The sequence below is a fragment of the Mytilus trossulus genome, chromosome 3 (genome assembly GCF_036588685.1).
Source record: "Mytilus trossulus isolate FHL-02 chromosome 3, PNRI_Mtr1.1.1.hap1, whole genome shotgun sequence".
In the NCBI taxonomy this organism is placed as follows: Eukaryota; Metazoa; Mollusca; class Bivalvia; order Mytilida; family Mytilidae; genus Mytilus; species Mytilus trossulus.
Genome location: NC_086375.1, coordinates 16,728,927 through 16,753,851, shown reverse-complemented (window position 1 = coordinate 16,753,851; position 24,925 = coordinate 16,728,927). Strand labels below are relative to the sequence as shown.

The 24,925-nt window shown below is 30.7% G+C and overlaps 1 protein-coding gene across 1 annotated transcript; it reads right to left on the bottom strand.

The window, feature by feature from the left end:
• Window positions 1-1,746: 1,746 nt before the first annotated feature.
• LOC134710265 (uncharacterized) lies at window positions 1,747-12,511 on the bottom strand. The gene is made up of 5 exons (XM_063570548.1): window positions 12,405-12,511; window positions 9,379-9,857; window positions 8,153-8,189; window positions 6,335-6,427; window positions 1,747-4,506 (listed from the first exon to the last, which is right to left on the bottom strand). Exons 2-5 carry the CDS (start codon window positions 9,823-9,825, stop codon window positions 4,058-4,060), a joined length of 1,026 nt encoding a protein of 341 aa, XP_063426618.1. The 5' UTR covers window positions 9,826-9,857; window positions 12,405-12,511; the 3' UTR covers window positions 1,747-4,057.
• Between the last annotated feature and the right edge of the window lie 12,414 nt (window positions 12,512-24,925).

Here is a 24,925-nt window from a genome sequence, read left to right as displayed (position 1 = left end):
CTGCTCTTGGTGTCAAATTAGGTGTACTCTTGTTCAAAAGTATTATTTTGAGAAGCCTGAACTTCTACATAAGTTTTATTAATTTTTGCACTATCCCACTTTTAGGTCACCTCACCCTCTTTTTTGTTTTGAATTAAAGAATATAGAGAGTAACTAAACTGAATAAATGATCACCAAAACAAGATAAACAAAGCTGACATTTTTGTCATAAATTCTGTTCTTGTCTACAATGTTGGAGAGTGCCCTTTGTTGAATGTGCACATAGACCCAGGTGAGCCACATACGCTCTTTATAGTCTCTAGTTAGAAAAGGGAACTGAAAAAATATCAATTTCCTTTTGGTGCAGACCTATTGCCAGAATTTCAAGAGCTTAACTGGCTTTACAGCAGGGTCAATCTTTGGTAAATAGGTGCAAAATCATGAGCTCTAGGAATAACTAAGTTCAGCAATTTAATACAGTTCAAACAAAATCTCAATTTTAATAGTGTTAATGGTTTTACAGAAAGGACTCCTATGAAAACTACCCTCGCTATGGGTGAGTGGATGATATAAAATGCATAGCCATAAAAAAGAAATAGGCATAAAAATAACTGAAAATAAAAAAGTTATTGTCTATATTTTATTCACTCTGCAAATTGTTATGTACAATACATGACAAGTAGCTGCTGTAGGAAACATTGCACTTAAACCACAAGTAATAATAAGTTTGATTTGTAAAATTGTCAAAACCAAGAAACTCATATATAAATATTTTTTTTTTTACACCAGCGTTAGACCAATATTTTAAGAGTGTTAACTAACTTTTGAACTACAATAACTAACAATATATTAAAGCTCAATTTTTATTTATTTTTATTTTTAAACAATTTAATGCTAAAGGTTAGAAGCTATCAAAATCAGATGTATCATGTATACATTTGGAAAATTCAATAAAAATTTAAACTATCAGGCACTTTTGTTAAGTCATTTCTAATTAAGTCCAAATAACATGATCAGTACTAGTTTTACTGCATATGATGCCCATTTTTACAATTATGTCTCTTCAGTGATAGCTGAGGCCAAACTTTGAAATCCGAAACCTACCAGTAATACAAACTTTGACTAACTGATTAAACGGAAGAGATCTACTAACTGATTAAACGGAAGAGATCTAAAGGTAATGCCAAACTAGAATTTAACAATTTTGCTTAATAAAATTGTTTTAATAGAACCTTGAGACTTTGTAAACTATTTCTTACTCATAAGCAGGAGTTTTTCAGAAAGTTGTCTCTTAATAACTTGTTTAAATGAGTAAATTGTATCCTGATATAAGAGTTGATTTTTGACAAGTTTAATTTATTTAAAAAAATTAAAATATTTTTAAATTGTTAATATTTTTTTTTAAACCAAAGGATTATATAAACAAAAAACATGAAAAAAATCCAAAACAAACATATCACACTCTTGTATAATGTTTAATACACTGAAGGCTTAAGCATCTGAGTACATGTACATAATGTTTGAGTGAAATGAATTCAATGTTTAATATTGAATATAAAGCTACAAATATTAAAAAGTGAGTAACAAGTTACAACCTTAATACTACATGTATATAAAGTTAAATGGCTAAGAAAACATAAATCAAAACAATTCAACAATGCTATAAACTGAAATTTTGTTAGAACATATTTGAATGTGATTTCTTATTATAGCCATACTCAATAATTTTTTGAATTAATTAAAACTTGCAAAATATTAAATAATTTATGGTAAACTTAAAAGGTTCGCAGTTGTTGTTTTCCTTTTCAAGAAGAAGATAAAAAATAATCATAAAAGATAACTAAATATATCCCAAATCCTGAATTTTAGTATTATTATAAAATATAAGAAGCAATTAAAAAAATTAAACATTTATTATATCACTATATCAAATATGTATAAAATACACAACAATATGCACCAGGAATATATACAGATGTGCATTAGCAGCTCAAGTTCAGGATATCAAATTATTTCTGAAAGTCTAAAATAAAATTTATGAAATATACAACTTTTCAAAAAAATTCCTTGAGAAAAATTCAACATATAAAAGGGAAAATAATCCAATTGAATTGAGCCGCCAACAGTCAACAATGATAATAAAATAGGTACTCAAATTGTTAATTAAAAACTCATAGTAAAATATACATAGCTGTATAATGCTGATGTTCTAAATGACTTTATACAAAACCTACTCAAGAGTTTCTAAGAAATTTGTTTATATCATTGATCTTTCAAAGGTCATTTTTACGGGTACCTATGAATAAGCAGGTGCAATTTGATTCTGATGTCCTTTATATTGTGTAATTACTATTAACTTTTAACTCAAACTAATCTATGTTAAAACAACTAAAATAAAAAAATTAATAACAAAAAAAAAAGCAAAAACAAACAAGAAAACAACTTTATAGTTGCTAATCCTAATTTTCTATTATGCATATATAAAATTCATAACTTCAACTTTTGATTTGAAAAAAAAAATCACTGACTTTGTAGTCAATAATATAATTAAAAGAAATTTTTATTTGCAGTTACACAATTTTGCAATAAGTTTAATTTAATAAGTCATAATGATATAATGAATATGCAGCAATATAATATGATTTTCATATTTCAACTTCCCTTTAAAATTCCAGTTAATAAGATAATAAAGAAAGGTGTCACAGAATGCACAAAAAAAATACTCATGAAAAACTAGAATATAGCTAACAAATCAAATCAGGTAAGGATAGAAATGGATTTCTTATCTTTGATTTTGTAGTTTAAATATTAAAATATTAATACAAAACTTACATATAAATAACAACAACAAATATAATATGGCACTCAAAAGTTATAAATTACATTGTGAAAAAAAATATGGCACTAAATTATATATTTCTTTTTTCCTTATGATTCACATAAAAATGATTACATCTTTTATTCTTTTGCCATCTTTTACGTTACTGCTTATAAATATAAATTTTTACACTAAATTTTACAGTATCAAATTTTGATAACTACATGCATTGCTTATATGAAGAGCATTATCAAGGTGTAAAAAAAAAATCATTTCTTGTGATTTAACTAAATGCTCTGTCATTATCAAGTGACCTTCATACATTGAAAAAGACTGATTTAAATAACAAATATATATACTTTAAATAGTAACTTTTCATTCTCATATCATTCAAGTATATTCGAATGTATAATGATATATGTTTATACTAAAATATTTGTACTACAATGATAGCATGCATGCAAATGTCAGGTTATTTTTGTCTTCAGATTTAATCAGACACAATATAATATAAATAATATGTGAGAATATAATATAATGATCTATGCATCTAAATTTAGGCTTCCATATCTTCTGAAGTATTGTAAGCTTACGGTTACTAAAATAACAATTTGCTTTCAAACATTTTTCAATTATTACAATAAGCAGTTACAATATTACTTTCTTCCGTTCTGTAGTATGAAATGTTCAAATTGATTCAAAAATGTTACACATAAAAAGATGTTACCATTCAACTCATAGTAGGTACTAATATAAGAAAATTTCTGCATCCATAAAATGCTGAATTTAGGAGCTCAAACTCTCTAAACATTTCTGACAATATCAAAAACAGCTCCCTTTTTTTTTTTTTACTTGGCAGATATTATTCTCCCATACTAAAATACTTCACAATTATTGACTATCTTTCTGAAAGGAGCAAATAATAGTAACAAAATGTTTCCATTAAATTCCAGTTGTTATAGAAAGCCTTCCTATCCAATCAAGAGAACCACACCAAAGCTAAAGATTTACTCAAAAGTTTACTGAAAAGAAGTAAAATATTAAATAAAGAGTAGTCAAAGAAATCATTAGCCAAAACCATAATTTGAAGATTATATGAAGGAATGGATAAAATGCTTCTTATCATATTTTTTTTGTTTTTTAAATTTAAATCCAGACCACTTTGACTTTCACCTCAAGGTTTATCCCCCATAACTCCCTTTCAAAAGTTTTAAAATTTTATTGTTCTTTTAAAAACTACCCTCCTGAATTCTTTTTCATTTAAATCAAATACATCCCGAAGTAAGATGTGGCCTTCTCAATGCCACCTGGACTGTTACCTTTTATAGCCAGATGACCAGGATTATTAACAAAGACCTTGACCTTATCTGTGGTCTCCAAATAAAAATTTCCGAAAACAAAGGAATTCCATGTTGTATCTCCAGTATTAGGACACAAAGTGGAATACCCTTCCAAAAACTTTTCTCCAATGTTGTATTCCTTCCTATATTTCAAAACCAAATGGCGGATGACACTTTCTGCAGGTGTGACATTTGTCGAATTATCCTTCTTGAATTCAAATACCAGATTGCTGTAGATGTGGTAATACCCTGCTCTCTTGACCTGGTAATATCCATCAGTGTTGTCATACACAACTTGTTCTAAAAATGTATCTGGATCAGGATTGCTTGGTGGAAAGTCCCATTTAATCAAGTACAAATTGGGAAGTACTGAAATAGATACAGAAATAAAATAAATACCATGTTTTGATTCATTTAGACCCCATTTACATTTGAAGAAAATTGAACTGATCTTTATTTCAATGGATCTTTTAAAGACAAGAGTTTGTTTACACTTGCATAAGAAAGATCAAATGAGATCAATCTTATTTAACACCTATAGTGCATTTACACTGCAAAATAAAAAGAACAGGTCTGACCCGAAAGTCAAAAACAAAGAAATAGAATTTATCCATGCAGAAGAATGATAAAAAATTGGTTTTAAACATATGTGTTTTGCAGCCGAACATGCACAGATTTATTTTCATAACTAAATATTATATTCACAGGAAGAAAGCTCATTTGTGATCCATCTAAGCATTTAAACTTGAAGAAAGAACAATCTTTTTAAATCCACCTTTAGATGTGGACTTTTTTGAGTTCAATTAAAGATTGATCTTTCCTGTTTACAATAGATAGTAAAGATAGTCTTTTTAACTAGTGTAAACAGGGTCTTGGATGAATTAATCATGAATAATCTTTAGACAATTTTTGGCAGACCATGATGGTTTTTACTTTTCTGCATTGGCTAGAGGTATATGGGGAGGGTTGAGATCTCACAAACATGTTTAACCCCGCCGCATTTTTGAGCCTGTCCCAAGTCAGGAGCCTCTGGCCTTTGTTAGTCTTGTATTATTTTAATTTTGGTTTCTTGTGTACAATTTGGAAATTAGTATGGCGTTCATTATCACTGAACTAGTATATATTTGTTTAGGGGCCAGCTGAAGGACGCCTCCGGGTGTGGGAATTTCTCGCTACATTGAAGACCTGTTGGTGACCTTTTGCTGTTGTTTTTTTCTTTGGTCGGGTTGTTGTCTCTTTGACACATTCCCCATTTCCATTCTCAATTTGATTAGTCAAGATTTTAATATTATCTGATTGAAATTTTGCTTAAAATGAGATAAGTGGAATAAAGTCATCTTTATTAATGAAAAAATTCTATGCCAAATATTTTAACATTTAACTGTAAACTTCTGACTTATTGTTGGTTGCTTAACGTTCAGTGGCAAATATTTTGTAAACTTCTGTAAATTCATTAAAATAACAGGATGAAATATATCTGAAGACAAGTGTGATGATTGAAAGAAATCTTTTCAGAATTTATTTGTTTTCATAGAATACTAACACTTCTTCAAGCAATCTTACACATCAAATATGTGAATTTGATTTGTGTTGATTTAAGGAGGCTCGCGGGTATAAGATTTTCAGAAAAAAATTTAACATTTACTTTTTTTTTCATTACAAATTTTATTAATTTCCTTTAGTAGTTGTTACTTTATCATATGGTACAAGAATCATTCCAAAAAATCAATTGGTGTTGGCCCCAGGTGACTTTTAAAATGTAGATATCATTGAATAAGCCCCAAACTATCTCCCTTTGGTGTAAAAATGCCATTTTTTGGCATTAAAATTGGAAAATCTTTTTTAACTCATCGGTGACCTATATTTTTTATTGTTGTTTTCGAATAAGCTGAACATAAACTAAATAATTGTAAAATTTAAGCGATTTCTGTAATTTAGTTCTTTTTTTATTTCGATATTACCGCTATTTCTCCTATTAGTTCAACAGAAAAAAGTGACATTAACAAAATTGTATGCTTCTTTCGAAGGCAGATTGTGAGAGTAAATGAACGGTGACCCCATTTAATGATTTTTTTATTTCAATTTTTCTATTAAGAATAAGATAAAGTTTATTTATAGAAAATTGTAGATAAATCTTATATTAAATAAATTTTTTTTTTAGACCCTACGATATTTTAAAAATGTGCATCGTACATACCATTTCCCTGTGCCTGGCTAACACTTCTTATCTGACCATATCCCTTTGGGTGTTCTGCTGTTGTAGAATTCAGACACAATTGGAACAGAGGCTCTGCAATGGAAATATGTAATTATATGTATAGGTAAAAGAAATTAAAAACAAAAATGTTAGCAAACAAATAAACCAAAACAAACATTCACACAAATTTATAATGAATAATCTTCATATTAACATTGTTAGTTGCTCATTGCAAAATGCAAATATTTTAGAATAAGAACAAGTTAACAATAGGCCGTTTCATAAATTATGAAGGGTTACTTTATGATACTTAATATGTTTGTAATAAAAGTTTAGATGCAGAAAACATTAATTGTTGGTATTCATCTATGAGATATGTACTTCAATCACTTGATATACAAAATTTAGATACAAAGCTCAATAAATTAATTAAATTTGTAAAATGTAAACTTTGTAATAGTTTTAAAACATTTTGGTTGGTCAAAAGATCTGAAACCTTATCACAAGGTAATAGTAAATTAGAAAATAAATTCAACCTCAAGACTGACTTTGTAAAGGAGGCTTATTTATCAATTAAAGATTTTAGTATAAGAAGAGCTATATGTAAAATGAGAATAAGTGTTCATGATCTTAGAATTGAGAAAGATAGATATAGTAAAAAAATACACAGAGAGAACTCAACAACTATATCATCACTGCTTATCACATGGATCAAATTCTATTGAAGATGAGACCCATTTTACAGTAATATAATGAAGGAAATTATTATTTGATAAAGTTATCACTTTTTGTACTAATTTTAAAGAACTACCTAATGATAAGAAATATTTCTGGCTGTTAAAAAAACAATTGTTTATGACATTTACCTCACAGCAATATGAGTTAAAATGTTTATAGTTTTATATTTCCCAAATCATGCTAAATGTAACATAAAAAGTTTACAGTTATAAATTCTTTATAGCATGAAAATCAATTGGCTTGCCTTCTCAGAATTGTATCCATCTACTTTTTTGTCAATTACAAGGTACTCAGTAAAAACTTTATTAATTGCATGTCCAGCCTTCGTTTTCTCTGCTGATTAGTTTAAGAGTCAGAAAAAGCAATGACTAAAGATGATGGAAAAGTACCAAAATCAAGGACCAGGTATCAGACAGACAAGGATCCAACATTAATTTAGCGAGATATGAAAACATAAATTTGGAATGTGTCCATGGGACACAGATGATGCCCCCACTTGCATATTATGTAAAGTTATAAAGGGACATAACTGAAGAATGGAAAAGTGTCACTATCCAAATTTGTACTTATACTGAGTTTTGTGGTATGGTAATAACAATTTCGTGTAAGATTCATAACATTTGGTTGAGGCAAACTGAAGTTAGAGAACGTAGACGAAAAATATTCAGCAAGTTTTCCATTTGTAAAGGGGCACAACTCTAGAACAATAAAAGTAATACCCCCTAAATTCAAACTTGATCTGATTTTGAGGGAATAAGCATTGTGTATAAGCTTTACATTTTGTTAGGGCTATCATAAATAAGAGAACGGAAACAAAAAATTCAGCAATTTTTCCATTTGTCAAGGAGCATAACTTTAGAACAGTTAAAGTGACACCACTAAAATTCAAACTTGAACTATGTTTTGTGGTAATAAGCAATGTGTATTTGTTTCTTAACATTTGGTTGAGGCAATCTTAAGTTAGAGAACGGAAACCAATCTTGGGAAATACGTACAGAAGGGCATACATACAGACAAGACAATGATAAAATTCAATGCCACCCTACGCCACGGCGGGGGCATAAAAATGTATTAACTTACTTTCCCTGTATTCTTCATTTAATGTCTTTTCCACTTTCTGAAAAATATTTAAGTAATTGTTTTATGTAAAAGGGAACTTATTAAAGAGATATAATTGATCATTAGATATCTACTTGTACCTTTACACTAAACATTTTTGTACAGCTGTAACCATTTGTCTGTTAGCTGATTTCTTGTAACTTCAATTATAATTGTATTCTATATATAAATATGTCAGGAATCAAAAACAGCTTAATTAATTTTTTTTAGAGTTACTTAAGTTTGACCTAAGCTGTATTTCTTATAACATTTTATTTTCTACCTCTTATAAAAATTCTTAAATTTTTGTATGAACTCTTATAAATTTTAAGTACAAGACATACATCATATACCAGTAATGTACTGTATATCAGGAAATTTTCAGGCCAGCTTTTGTATATGATCTGCTCAAGAAAATGATGAAGTTAAAGGAGTAGGTTCAGTAAGACCCCTTTTAGGCCCCAAAATATAGCAGTTTTACAAAATTGAGAAAATGTAATCTTTTAGCTATTTACTGGAAAGTAGAATGCTTCTGCTTCATAAATATGTGCTGTTTTTGACAATACAATGCACATATATCGGGTACTAGCATCATTAAGCCATGCTAAATTACTGAAATCTTCATAATTTTAGCATTTAGTTAAATTTTAGATGGTTACCTTCTTAATGAAAGTGGTCGCATTCGTGTTCCTTCATAATATTGAAATGTAAGTTGTATTTGATGATAATACATAACATATATAAAGGTTGAGGATGAACACAGATGCAGCCATTTTCATTTTTGACAAAAACTATCTGAAAAGTGACGTTTTTTGGCATATTTGATAGATTTTTCATATTTAAGCTTGAATCGGAGCGTTTTTAATGACTAACTCAGTTAAAATGTTTTACATAAACTAATTGAATCAATTGAAACAGGCATTTTAAAAATCTTTCACATTAATTAATTGATTCATATGAAATAGACACTTAAGTGTTTAAAAGTGTTCAAAATCTTTTGTTAGATGAACCTGAAGAAATTTGAGGCCAAAATCGGCCCTTACCGGACCTACTCCTTTATGCCATTTGAAAGCAATGCGATGAATGATCATGAATACTACTATATCACTGCTTTTGTTTATCAATTATTTTAATCTGCAAACATGGCAAACATTGGACACATAATTAAAAAAACATTTCCTATATTTTCCTTTAAACAAATTTAATACCTTTTTCAGCCTATCTTTCATGTAACCTTCTTTTATGGCACAACACTTGCCACTTGCCACTTGTTCAGCATTAGGAAAGTACTTTGCTTTTTCAGCTGCAGATGCCTGTACATATTCGCATTTCATGCAATACATTTCTGATGCAGGATCAAAATCTACAATCTCCGTCTGTGCAAAATTCAACCAAGCTAAGGTTACAGCAAATATGACCAGTATCAAAACAATATCAACCCCAACACAAACAGAAAACACTTTATTCTCTTTTACAGAAGCAATTCCATCTTCAAATATTTTCTTAGGTCTGCTTTTTGTACCAGTACCAGTACCAGGTGAACCATCATTTGCTCCACTTGTTGATTGCTGTTGATTATCTGGATCTTGTTGTATAAAAGCTTCTCCTTCACCTTCCCCTGGTTTTGACTCGTACTTAATAGCTGGTTCTGCCATTTTTAAGTTTGAAACTTAAATCATCTAAAAGACTAGAATAACAAGCATTCTGTAAGTATTGCATGGCAATACATAGTGCAATACATGGTCACCTAGACACCTACTGTTTAAAAATTCACCTGTAACTTGTCATGATAAAACAATACACCAAATATCAAATAAATATCTTCAAGCATGATGAAAAAAGTCTGGGAAACTGATTTCCTGAACTTACAGATTGACATATGGACGAACAGACAGACGATCAGAGTGCAATCCTAAAGTGCCCTTCCACTTGGTCGGTAGGGGGACTAATAAATATGTTGTGCAGATCATGCATGCCTCAGTAATACGAACACCCACATTACCTTATTTTCTCTTTGAGACAAACAAAAAAATTCCCAAATTGATATTATCCAGTATTTTCTCTCGATTCTAAAAAAAATTGAATTAAATGTGAAATCTGTGTCCCATGGGACACATATGATATGTGCCCACGCTTGTATATAACGCTATAAGGGGATATAACTCAAGATTGTTAAAAGTGACTCTACCAAATTCTTACTTGAGCTGAGTTTTGTGGTAATAGGCAGTTAGACCGCTGGTTTTCCTGTTTGAATGGTTTTACACTGTTTTTGGGGCCCTTTATAGCTTGTTGTTCGGTGTGAGCCAAGGCTCCGTGTTGAATAGGTTGGGAACAAACCCCCTGTATGGTGATTATACCTGTATAGAGGGATAATCCTTCTTTAGAGGAATAAAATTATCCCTCTATAGAGGGGTATTTTTGTTTGCACTGGATTTAAAGCAAATTAGGGCAGATCGGCACTTTCTAGTTATATTGGCTATAACCTCTAGCATTATATGAATCAACATATACACTTTACAAAAAATTGTGATAACCAGTTTTCTGCTATAAAAGTGACAAAACTTGCAATCTATTGTATACTTATCTGAACACCTGATCATCATCAAAAGGAATAGTTGACCTTTAAATTTCCTGTTAAATCTAACATTAGAAATTCTGTTCAGTCAGGCGTATTTGAGTAGAATTTACCTGATCATCACAGCTTTTAATCATGGTGAACAATAGATTTTATATTTAGTCAGATAAGCAGCAAACTGGGCATGTGCATATTAAACTAAGTACATCAATTGGTGCATCAACTGTTGCAGGTTACTGCGATAATAAGTAGAGAATGCCATTCTGCCCTATTTTGATTTAAATATAGAGGTATAATTTTACCCCTCTGTAGAAGGATTATCCCTCTTTACAGGTCACAGGCACTTGTCTCAGAAAAAAAAATTCCTATATACCTTATTATAACACAAGGTACTTAACTTGCATTTTAGAAAAATGTTGGGTGGTGACGAAGTTCCGTTATATGCCGCTTTATAGGCTGTCAACCCCACTAAAGCTTGTTATATCGTAAATCTAAATTGATTTATCTATACAATGGTGTATAACATGCCTACATTTGTTGTTGGAATCATCCGTAGCAATCCTACCAAAGTATGTCAATCGTAATAATTTTGCAAGCCGCTGAAGAATTGACAATAAACGGCCGCAGTAAATGATTTATTATAAAAATCGTTTTAAAAAAACCTGTTAGTTTTCGTATGAATAGAACTTATCATAGAGTTAGTAAAATTGTATGATATACCGTGAAAAAAATCTAACAAGTGTTGTTTGTGGTATGTCTAATAAGTTACAAATTTTCCCATGACGTCAATGTCTTTAAGACTCTCTCTTGACTTTACGTATGAAATGAAACAAGATCAGATAACTCTGAGAATCATTTAGACTTTCCCATTGAATTGACCAATCGGAAACCGAGATATACAAGGAGCATGACGCGTTTATTGCCAATTCTTCAGCGGTTTGCAAAATTATAACGATTGACATACTTTGGAAGGATTGCTACGGATGATTTTGACAATAAATGTAGGCATGTTATACACCATTGTAAAGATAAATCAATTTAGATTTACGATAAAACAAGCTTTAGTGAGATTAACAGCCTATAAAGCGGCATATAACGGAACTTCATCACCACCCAACATTTTTCTAAAATGCAAGTTAAGTACCTTGTGTTATAATAAGGTATATAGGAAAAAAAATTCTGAGAGAAGTGCCTGTGATACAGGTGTAACCACCATGCAGAGGGTTTGTTCCCAACCTGTTGAAGGCCGTACATTGACCTATAAGGGTTTACTTTTGTAAATTGATACTTGGATGGAGATTTGTCTCTATTTACATTTTCTTCTACTTTCTTTTTCAATGTACATATTTAAAGCTGACAGATATTTAATTTGTCATGATATTATTAGGTGTTTAAAATTCCCCAAAAGAACAGAAAAATTAGGCAACAATCATCCTAGTGGTGATAGAATATTTACTCTAGTATTCGCTTACCATAAAATGATAATAATATGTTATTTAGTATAGCGTCTCTCACCAAAATAATTTATAGGTTTTTACCGAGCTAAAGTCAAGATAAGTAGTTTTCTTTCTACTGACCGTAATTTGATGTAAATTTCATGATATAGTTAAATAATCTAAAGTTTAATCAACATTAAATCAATTTACGAACACAACTTACCAACAAATAACTGTAAAATAAATGTATCACTTTTTTCTCGATTCTTGGAATTCCCTCTACTTTCGTTTTTGAAAAGTAGTTTCCGGTCTTAAAGGATTACACTAAAGACCTGCGATTCATTTCATAAAAATTAAACAAGAAAGAAATAGTTTTTAAAACATAATTAAGAGTTCTTGAAGTTTGCAAAGTTCTGAATAGACATGAAAATGATTTGATTTAACAATGAAAAATACTTGGATTTACTTAAGGTCAAATAACTCCAGTTAACACATATTTTGGCGTTTTTCAAAAAAGCGTAATTTTCAGACATAAAAACTTGGTAAATCAACTAGTCTAAAATTTCATTTCAAGAGTTATTTTGAATACATCTATAATAGACCTGTTTGAAAACAAAAAGTGCAATCTTTAATACTCTTTGATATAGTATTATTTTCATAATTTGTGTACTGTTTCGTAGGATACTTTTGCTTCTAAACACACATATTATTGCAATTTTAAATGTTTCCTATAGACTTTTCAGTTTGTTTTCTTTATATACTAGAAAAATCTAAATTTTTTTTTTAAATTGGAGAACCATTTTTTTTAACAAAAAAGATTAGACAGTATTTCACATATAAAGGTTCAACTCATGTTACGTAGTGGACATATAGTTGACATCAACCCTATTTTATGTTAATAAAAATATACTAAAAATTACATGAAACTAACCCTTGTTATTTGTTTTGCACGAATATGAAAGTAAAAAAGACTGCATGTTAGTGGTCGAGCACGAAACGTTTTCCTCTCATACTTGTTTCGTAGGTGACTGTTTCGTAGGGGACACATTTACATGTTTTATTACCCCCCACAATCCCTATATGGCATGAGGGCCTCTGCTATAGTAACAAAACTGATTGTATTCATCAAAGCATGTATTAAGCTGTAAACTGATATTTTTTCATAATTTTAAAACCAGATACTGAAGTAGATTTGACCCGTTTCGTAGTCGGGACATTAACAAAAATACGGCATCATTCTGGTCCATTTGATGTGCTCAATTTTTCTTACCAAAAATTTAATTGCCGTTATAAAAGCATCACTTTTTTGTAAGACCCGGTAATGTTTATATCTCTTGCAAACAAAATTACATTGATTTCATAAAACTGTTTATTAGCAATTTTAATGACTTTGTTTCGTAGTGGACATTTTGTCAGGGACACACCTTCTGAAATTAAAAATTGTATGTTAAAAGCTGTCTTTTAAAATATGTTGGCTCTAAACATACTTTTGAATTATTAAAGAACTCATATTAAGTAAAATTAACATTATTTCTACATTTTTTTACGATATTTCAAAAGATGAATGTTGAACAGGCGGTCTAGGGACATGCCATTTTGGTTGTTTTGGACCATTCAGGATCGAATCAATATATTATCAATCCCTCTAAAAAAAATATCTGTTTCTTTGCTTAAAAATGTTAAATCTCATTCAATGTACTATTTGCACAAAAAATTACTTCTATGTAATTCATGTCTTGATGATTAGATTTTTTCTATTTACAGTTCCTCTTTATCCATTTTATATTACTAGATGATAGGCAATAAATAGTTGACACAGCATAGGTTTCTGACACAGAATGAATGTGTTCTAATGAACTTAATTTTTTTGTTTTCTCTTAGAGCAATTCACTATGCTGTTGAAAATTAATCCTCTCAACAAAATGTTTGAAGAAACTTTCTTTTTATTTATGAAATTTCAAATGAGAAAAATTGAACCCAATTTTTTTTCTTCACATCCCCCTTTCCCTTATTCCAAAACTGATCTCAAGTAAAATTTCTAATGGAGTTTGCAACAATAACTACTCATTTTTAAATACATCATAAAATATTAAGATGTAAAAAAAATCTGCTTGTTATCACTGAATGGTAAAGATTGTTTTAATCTATCAGATGGTAGTAAAAAATGAATATACATTGTATATTGTATATAACAAAGATTTCAGTTGATTCTGGACAAAGAACAATAACTCCAATTAAAACATTTCTTGCTATTGCCCAATATTGTGCAATTAGATATTTCTTGCTTACTATTCTGGACAAAGAAAGATAACTCTAATTAAAAAAAAAATTGCTATTTCACAATGTTTTGCAATTAGATATGTCTTGCTATTGCGCAATACTGTGCAATTGAAAAGACTTGCTATTGCACAATACTGTGCAATTGAAGATTTCTTGGTATTGCGCAATACTGTGCAATGGAAAATTTCTTGCTATTGCACAATACTTAATATAATAATTTTAGATCCTGATTTGAACCAACTTGAAAACTGGGCCCATAATCAAAAATCTAAGTACATGTTTGGATTCAGCATATCAAAGAACCCCATGAATTCAATTTTTGTTAAAATCAAACTAAGTTTAATTTTGGACCCTTTGGACTTTAATGAAGACCAATTTGAAAACAGGTCCAAAAATTAAGAATCTACATACACAGTTAGATTTGGCATATCAAAGAACCCCATTTATTCAATTTTTTATGAAATTTAAACAAAGTTTGATTTTTGGACCCCAGATTTGGACCAACTTGAAAACTGGGCCAATAATAAAAAATCTAATTTCATTTTTAGATTCAGCATATCAAAGAACCCCAAGAATTTAATTTTTGTCAATATCAAACTAAGTTTAGTTTTGGAAACTTTGGACCTTAATGTAGACCAATTTGAAAACGGGACCAAAAATTAAGAATCTACATACTCAGTTAGATTCGGCATATCAAAGAACCCCAATTATTCAATTTTTGATGAAATCAAACAAAGTTTAATTTTGGACCCTTTGGGCCCCTTATTCATAAACTGTTAGGACCAAAACTCCAAAAAATCAATACCAACCTTCCTTTTATGGTCCTAAACCTTGTGTTTAAATTTCATAGATTTCTATTTACTTATACTAAAGTTATGGTGCTAAAACCAAGAAAAATGTTTATTTGGACCCCTTTTTGGCCCCTTATTCATAGACTGTTAGGATAAAAACTCCTAAAATCTAAACCAACCTTCCTTATGTGGTCATAAACCTTGTGTTTAAATTTCATAGATTTCTATTCACTTATACTAAAGTTATGGTGTGAAAACCATTAAAAATGCTTATTTGGACCCCTTTTTGGCCCCTAATTCCTAGACTGTTAGAATCAAAACTCCCAAAATCAATCCCAACCTTCCTTTTGTGGTCATAAACCTTGTGTCAAAATTTCATAGATTTCTATTTACTTTTACTAAAGTTACTGTGCGTAAAACAAGAAAATGCTTATTTGGGCCCTTTTTGGCCTCTAATTCCTAAAATGTTGGGATGAAAACTCCCAAAATCAATCCCAACCTTCCTTTTGTGGTCATAAACCTTGTGTCGAAATTTCATAGATTTCTATTCACTTTTACTTAAGTTAGAGTGCGAAAACTAAAAGTATTCGGACGACGATGAAGTCGCAGACAACGACGACGACGACGACGCCAACGTGATAGCAATATACAACGAATTTTTTTTCAAATTTTGCGGTCGTATAAAAATGAAGAAAAATGGTAAAATTCGTTATTTAAGGTCAATTACTCTTAAGGTTTATGTACCCTTCTATAGCTATTTTTGTACGAATTTGTCAAACATCAATTGTATCATTACTACAGACATAATGAATAATAGATACAGGCCATTTTGAACATATGCTAGGGGGAAACTTGATGCAAAGCATTATTATTTACTGTCGCATCGCATTTAATAGAAAAAGAGTACTTTGTGGCAAATAAACCAAGATTTTTATAGAAAATCCACAGCCTTCAATAAAGAGATTTTAGTAATAAAATTTAAAACATAGATTACTCACTTGCTTTTCTATGATGTGCTAGTGTTTATTTTTTACAAAAAGTTCTAACCAACCTGTAAATTCCAAAATACCTCGTGCTGAGTCACTAAAGTCGAGCGCACCATTAAAGGTGTACTTGATTTTGGCCATATTTATATTTGTTTTAACCAATAACTACATTTATAAACTTTTTTTAAGGAAATCAATGCTAGCACTGCATGCAATAATCCTATATCTATCAGTCATCAAATTGCCAAATATGAGAGTACAAGGATAAAGGCTGTGGATTTTCTATAAAAATCTTGATTTATTTGCCACAAAGTCCTCTTTTGCTATTAAATGCAATGGAACAGTAAAAAATAATGCTTGATATCAAGTTTCCCCTGGGAATATGTACAAAATGGCATATCTCTATAATTCATTATACCTGTGATTTTGATACAATTGAAGTTTGAAAAGTTCGTACAAAAATGGCTACAGAAGGGTACATAAACCTTAAGAGATGTTGTCTGGTCGTTTTGGTGTAGATAGACAATTATCATACTGGAGTTTATACTCTTTGATGATGATTTTAGTAATTTTTACGCTTTTGCCAAATATCTGATAATCTAAAATACATATATGAAAATTTAAATAAGAATAAATATCAACAAGACCAGATCTATAAATAGATTAACATTTCCAAAATTGGCAGACGACACTCTGTTTTGAACATTGCCTAACATCTGAAAAACTTGAACAGAATAGGAGCAAATGACCAGCAAAATCAAGATACATCAAATTTTGCCAAAATCTACAATAATTGACAATACATATATACCTTTTTTATAGTCTTTTACCTATAATAGTTTACTTTTTTAAAATTGTTATTTGGAAGGAGAAATGTCTCATTGGCACTCACACCACATCTTCCTATATGATCCTATATCTATTGACTAAAAAAAAGAAATAAGCAGAAACTGTGAACAGAAAACTTGTCTGCCATATAAGATAAACAAAAAAGAAATTGTAATGAATTCTATTTTAGTCCACAATTTTGAAGAGTGTCCACTTTGGAAGCTGGTATCATCAGAAACATACACACCAGTGGCGGATCGATCCAGAGGGAGGAGGGTTCCAGGGGTTGGACCCCCTTTTTTTTTTACGATGAAGGTATTTTAATGGGAGCATATAGTTGGAAACCCCCTTTTCAGTCAGGGTTGGGAATCACCTATTTAAAATGGCTGGATCCGCCCCTATATACACATTTGTATATTATGTCTCGGGTATCATGCACATAGACCTAAGTAAGTAGTCTCTAGTTTTGAAGTATGCTTGTTAAAAATCTCAAACCTGCCCTGTAAAGTAAGGAAGCTTGATGATTTGAAGTCTTTTTAAGATAAATCGCACACTTAACAAGCATGACATTTACGTAGGCATGTTATGATAATCACTTCAATATCTGACAAATCTATTAGTTTAAATGGATAGTTATAAAAGATCATAAAAAGGTTTTGTATATTTATATTTTCATACGACCGCATAAAAATTTGCGGTCGTATATTGGTATCATGTTGTCGTCGTCCTCATCGTCCGAGGCATTTGGTTTCCTCACAATAGCTTTGTATAAGTACAACTACAAACGTAAGGTTGTGTTGATTTTGGGGGTTATGTTCCCAACAGTTTAGAAATTAGTGGCCAACAAAGGGCCCAAAATAAGAATGTTTCTAGTTTCCAGACAATTACTTGTGAAATGATGTCTATATCTCTCTGAAATTATACCACAAAGGGATGGTAAAAAATGGCTCAGGGGGGTTATGGGTCAAACGGTGTAGGGGCATAAAACTTTTTTCCTGAGGGGGAAATACAACATTTTGAATTACCTCCCTTATACTGCTTTTAAATGATGTATAAAGAAATGTAAGAAATGTTGTATTGTCTAGAGGTGATAAGCTGTCAATTTATTTTTAAAAGTTACGATTTCAAAAATGCTGGTGAAGGTAATTTAATTTAAGCCATGAATGTCATGTCATTTCTATTTTAAGACTTTGATGTTGTCTTTATATGGGTTATAATGGTTGCAAATTCCATTGGAAATTCGAATTGAGATTATGACCATATCTTGAGGGAAACATTTTTTTTTGGAAAAAGGGGGGGGGGGGGGACAATTTGTTCTCTAGATTTCCGAAATTAAAAAGAAAATTTCTTCAAATATTATTTGCAACAGCATAGTGTATTGCTTAAAAGCAAAAACATGGATATAAATTCTTATCTTACATCCTACATTTCTAGGAAAATGATTGGTCCTTGTGGAGACCGAGTATATTCAATATTAGGTTAGAAGGGAGGCAGGGCTTAATTCAATACACGGTTGGACTATAGTAGTGGAAAACGACATTGTTACTGTTTGATTATTTAAAGGTATTGAAAGTTCTGTTTAAAATTGTATGGTTGTTGATATTAAAAAGTTATTGTTTGCATTATTTCTTTAGTGCAGAACAATTGAAGAAGGTTCTTAAAATTAAACACTTGAACACTTTAATATAGAAATAAAAAGATGTGTTATGATAACAAATGAGTTCAACAAATAAAGATAGTCGGTAAGATAAATTTGTTGCAAAATGTGCTAGTGACTTAACATGAAGTATTGGGTCTCTACTGCGGGTAGGTACGTGGCTGGCCTGTCGTGGGCTAACGCGGGTCTCTGCCGCGGTACTACGCGGCCGACTCCTCGTATGACATTCTGAATAAATCTGTGTATTTTTGTATTTGCAGACCCCGTATATATCATATTAGGTCACACATTTTAAAAATTTAAGTTCAAAAGGACGTACATTTGTATTTCGTATTGATATGCAAATTTACAAAGTATGCATTAACCATCTACAAAGGTTTATAAAATTTTGTTGTGTGGTTTCAGTGGAGTTATGATGACAAACTGTTACAGTATGATATCTAGGCCAAAATATAACGTTTACAGGGCATTACTCATAGAAAAACTAGAGGTCCTTAAGAGCATGTGTTGTTCACCTGAGTTTATGTGCATAACCAACAACATTGTAGACGAGAAATGAACTTGTGACAAAATATCTTTTATAGATACAAGGCAAAAATGCAAAAAAAATGGTAAAAATCATTATCAAAGGGCAATATGTCTAATACATGGACAACTAACGATTTCGACAATGAAGATTTAATTGTAAAACTTCGATGATCATTTTTGGTAAAATTGTCAATTAAAAGCAATAACTCATTAAGAAGTCGCCCCACAGTTTTGGCATACCGGTATATAAATTCAGCTCAACATCCTGAATATTTTTGACCCGGTCAGCTTTTGGGAAAATTTTTGGGGAAAAAAACCTACTAGAGGCTCTTAAACCTTAGTCTATGTGCATATTAAACAAAGGATTGATGATAGTGATGTGTTTGTAGATCTTACTTTACTGAACACTCTTGCTACTTACAATAGACTCTATCTGTTCCATTTTGATTGGTTTGGCTAGTCACTGTACACATTTTTTAAACTAGATACTACAATGATGATTGTGGCCAAGTATGGTTAAATTAGGCCCAGTAGTTTCAGAGGAGAACATTTTTGTAAAAGTTGTTAATGACGAGGACAACGGACACCAAGTGATGAGAAAAGCTCACCAATAGGGCCAGGTGAGCTAAAAATTATGAAAAAGAAATCCTGCAAGAATATTGTCCAATTCAAAGAAATTTTGAAAAATTTGGGGAAAGAATTTTTTTTTCAAAACCTTTGTTTGTGGTATTGAATCTTAAGGTAAAATTTCATAGAGACTTGTTCGCTTAAAATAAATTTATTGTCTGGCCACCAAATGTGTCTGGATAATGACGACACATTGGCATTATTAGAATTTTTTTTTTTTCTGTTGTATAAAAAGTAAACCATCCAATATTGTAAAACTTTGCTACCAAACAAAGATGTCTATGTTTTATTTGACAATATAGTTGCTATCTGACATGGTGTCTCGGACTGGAGATTCACTTGCTGTCGAGTATCGAGTTGAGAGTTACGAAAGTCGAGTTGCGAGTTACAAAAGTCCAGTTGCGAGTTTAGAAAGTCCAGTTGCGAGGTACAAAAGTCGAGTTGCGAGTTCCAAAAGTCGAGTTGTGAGTTACAAAAGTCGAGTTGCGAGTTACAAAAGTCGGGTTACGAGTTACAAAAGTCGAGTTGCGAGTTAAGAAAGTCGAGTTGCGAGTTACAAAAGTCGAATTGCGTAAAAATGTGGAAACTAAAATATTTTAATTTAGTGGTGTAACTGTATAACATTTTGGAATGATGATTGCTTTCAGAATTGTACATAGTGTTGTTGATTATTTTTATGGTTTGGACTTTATCTGAATATCTTGTAAAAATAAAATGGACTAGATATTAACTACGTATAGTATTTTCTGAAGAAGCAGATAGCCTTTTGAAATACAGCAGATGGCTTTCAGTTTAATTATTTTCAAATTTCATACATAGCACCGTCGTATTAAACGTAAAGGGAGATAGCAACTAAACTATAGTACATATACCGGGGTATGTAAAACACCCCTTCTGCAGATTTCGTTTAAAGTGGGCTTTTTGGGGCAGCTGCAGAGCCTGGCAATATTCGTTAGGGACCGCAATCATTATTGGTTGTCAGTGACACTCAAAATTGAGGATGTTAAAATTATATATGTCTTTATAAATACATTGGCTAGAGATGCAAGGGATATACATGAGCGTGAATAAAACCAGTTTAAACCCGCCGCATTTTTGTGTCTGTCCTATGTCAGGAACCTTAAGACTTTGTTGTTCTTGTATATGTTTTAAATTTAGTTCATCTTTATATTTAGCAGCATAGAATGGCGTCTATATTCTTGATCTATCTAATATTGTGTTTCGGGGCCTGCTCAGGGCTCCCTCTAGGTGTGTGATTTTTCGCTGTGTTGTATACCCAATGACCTTTGGTTGGATTGTATATTTTGATTTGGTTGCTGTCTCTTTGACTCATTCCCCGTTTTTATTCTTTATTTTATAAATGTAGCTGTCAAAGATACTATTGTAAAAACTATATTTGCGCCATTCTACAGGTAAGATTGCTACATTGTACATCGTGATTTTATAAGAACTTTTTTTTTTAAATTATTGGGTAACTTTTTAAACTGAGTCACTTAGGTTTAAACTTGAGTTATATAGTGTTCACGTGTTTGATATTGTCAATTATAAGTTATTTTCAACTTAATCAAAACCGGCAAAATAGCAAAACTCTATATAAATCGCTATTCTACTGGAGCTGGTAAAATAGCCCCGAAGGGAGTCGACAAAACAGCCACTGCCATATTTTATACGTTGAAACGAAATAGTATTCTAAATAAGTCACATACATCTAATTCAAGACAGGAACTGAACTTATAAATCATTACAATTATCATTATTAAAAGTTTCATATATTCATTTACATTTCGTTTAACATCTAGACTTGTAATAATATACAAATGTAGTTCCCTCAATATTTATGTATAGACACATTCTCAAATATACGTAACAAAACAAATTTTGTCTTATTTGAGAGATATGAAAAATTAGCAAAAATACTGAAAAATATCTCCTTGAAAAACATCACCCTACAGATCATCTTTGTACATGCAGGACAACTTGTAATGAAATCTTCAACTACATTTCTTACACATCCTTTAAAATTGTGTCTTGGCAAGTTGCAATATACAAAGTTTTATATCTTGTCTCTTTCTATTTTGAGATCGTGGGCACTGATTCTTATTTTACATATGACGACACTTCATCAAAAAATTGTTTAAAGATTAATGTAAATACATTTCTTTCGAAAAACAAGTTTTTAATTTGAAATAAAAATCTAATTTACTGCTCTTTATATCTATTCTTTTGTGTTCCAAAATTTTACCAAACTATAACAAAGTTTTTGCTTAACTGACTTGATAACAAAGTCAAGCTTTTCTTCCAAATTATGAATATTTTAGCTTTTTAAAAAAAATAATGAATGTGTATGGACGAATTAAAGCATTCAATATTATTAGTGAACATGTTTTTGTTACACATGAAGGTATCATATAGTAAACCATCTTTCATATTGTTTTAAAAAAAATTCTAAACCGATATTTCATAATTGATAATACAAATGAAAAATATAAAGGGAATATATCTAGCTCTCCTAGCACAGCTATAAAGTTAGAAGACTATTTGTTTAACCTATTTCATATATTTTAAATTGGATTCATCTAAAAAATCGTTCATATGTAAACTGTAATTCATATTCACTTTCTTTCTGGTATGCTGCAGAGATAGTTTTGAACATTCCTGTAATTTCACTGCCATTCATTAAAATAGGTTGTCATATATATATATATGTTATAGAGTAAAATTACTTGGATTGTAAGATGATTAAGTTCGCAATTTGAATATTGCTTATAGTGATTTTTGTATAACTCTCCCTTTCCATGCTTAAAAAGTCAATATACATTTTAAACCTTAGAGATCTAACATTGTTGGGTTAATGTTTAGACAAGTTGCATATGTTCCAGACCGTATGAGTATTTGGACCGTACGCTTCGGGCTGACCCGTATGCGTACTTTTTCAAAATACGCATATGGTCGGACCGTACGCGTACGGTCTGTCTATATATAGAAATTGGCCAAGTTTATGAGATACAAATGCATATAATAGCTAGATCAACATAATAAATATAAAAAGTTAAAAAGTTATTGAAATAGAACTAAATAATTTTATAATCTTAAATATTTAAGACAAGCACGCTTATTTGATATGTTAATCTCCTGTATTTAGCATGTCAGTAATTCATTAATTGCAGCCCAGTACGCTCATTGAAATTAAAGTTATCGGAAGTAAACATAACGCGGGAGGACAATTGTTTTAAAATATTAAGGAACTTTACAAACAATGCATATACATAGGAACTGAAATAAACAAAACATGTTAACATGGTTAATGTAAAAACAAAATGATGTTCTTTGTGGAAGCATTAGTGCCACCCTGAGTGAGAGTAACAAAATAGAATTCACGGAATCCGATATACAATTAAACAAATGTTTGATTTCATAAGTTCGCTTATTCACTTTATCCATCTAATTGTTATAATAACAATTTGTTTAACTAAAACTAAATTTTGATAAAGGTTTGTTTAAATTTAATCCATATTAATCCAAAACATGTATGGTTAGCTGGATTGTACGCGTATACTCATACGGTCCAACCGTACGTGTATGGTTGGACCGTAATAGTATACGTATACAGTCCGGACCGTACGCGAACGGTCCAAATACTCATATGGTCTTGGAGATATATACATTTTAAACCTAGATACTCATAATTGTAATCACATTCTATTATATCTTTTTCGCAATACAAATATTATTTTAAAAGTTTTCCAGGTTTTTTAAACATATTAACTTTGGTTTTAGATAGATTGACCTCTAAACACCATTTTACAGTACAGGATAAACTATCAAGTCGTTTTTGAAAAACTTGCCTTGGAACTAGACAAAAAATAACAAGATCCTCTGCATACATGAGGCAGTCAATTCTGCGGTCATTTATATCAACAGCATCTGGGGTTTCATTAAATGCATCCGTTAAAATTCTTTTATAAAAATCTTGAAAAGGTTGGGATTCAAAATATCCCCTTAGTTTACTTCAATTTTGGAATAAAAATTTGTCTATTTTAGCACATAATTCACTTTTATGGTACATATCTCTCACGATTGCATGGAAATTGCTACCTGAGTTTGGCGGCAAAAACACACCCTTTTTAAAACGATGGTTGGAATAATGAAAACGGAAAAGGTCGATCTTCAATCGGTCTTAAAAAGTCTACTTCCAGATATCGATGTAGTTTTAAAAAGATCAATCTTATTTGACTCGATCTTTTTTTCAAGTGTAAATGCTTATATCGATCGCTTTTTTCAGGTGAATGTTATATTCAGATATGAAAATAAATCTGCGCATGTTCGGCGTGTTTAAAAATGATGTATGGAATATGAAAAGTAAACATAGATTCGTCTATTTTTTTATTATCTTCTAAATCAATAAGTTCTATTTGTTTGCTGCAAATCCTCATCTTCAAACGCATTGGCCGTTCGTAATTTAGCGATAGTCTACACTTTAATGACTGGTGATGTCTGATCCAAAACAATGATTAATAAGTCCATACGAAATTCCAATGAGCAAACTATTTTCTCAATGATTTTGCAATGTCTTATAGTTCGCGCAATGCAGAATTTCCTTTACTATTCTATTTTTAGGATTATTTGTTTACAAAAGGTAATTTATGGTCAGATCCGTTCTTTTTATGTTGTAGTGTAAACGCATTGGATTATAAAATAAGATCGATCTCGTCCATTAAGGATACATTTTTTTAAATGCTTCAAGAACTTAACTTATATTAAACTCTTATAAATAAGTATCACATATAACTGTTTCAAATCCCACAATCACAGGAATAACTAAGTTCGGGTACATGCATGTTTTGTTTATCAAATGTGAATCAAACCTGAAAATTCGGTGTAAACATTATTTTTGTAATTGCAACTCAACTTTCTTAACTCGCGACTCGACTTTCTTAACTCGCAACTCGACTTTTGTAACTTGCAACTCGACTTTTGTAACTCGCAACTCAACTTTCGTAACTCGCAACTTGGCTTTCCTAACTCGCAACTCGACTTTCCTAACTCG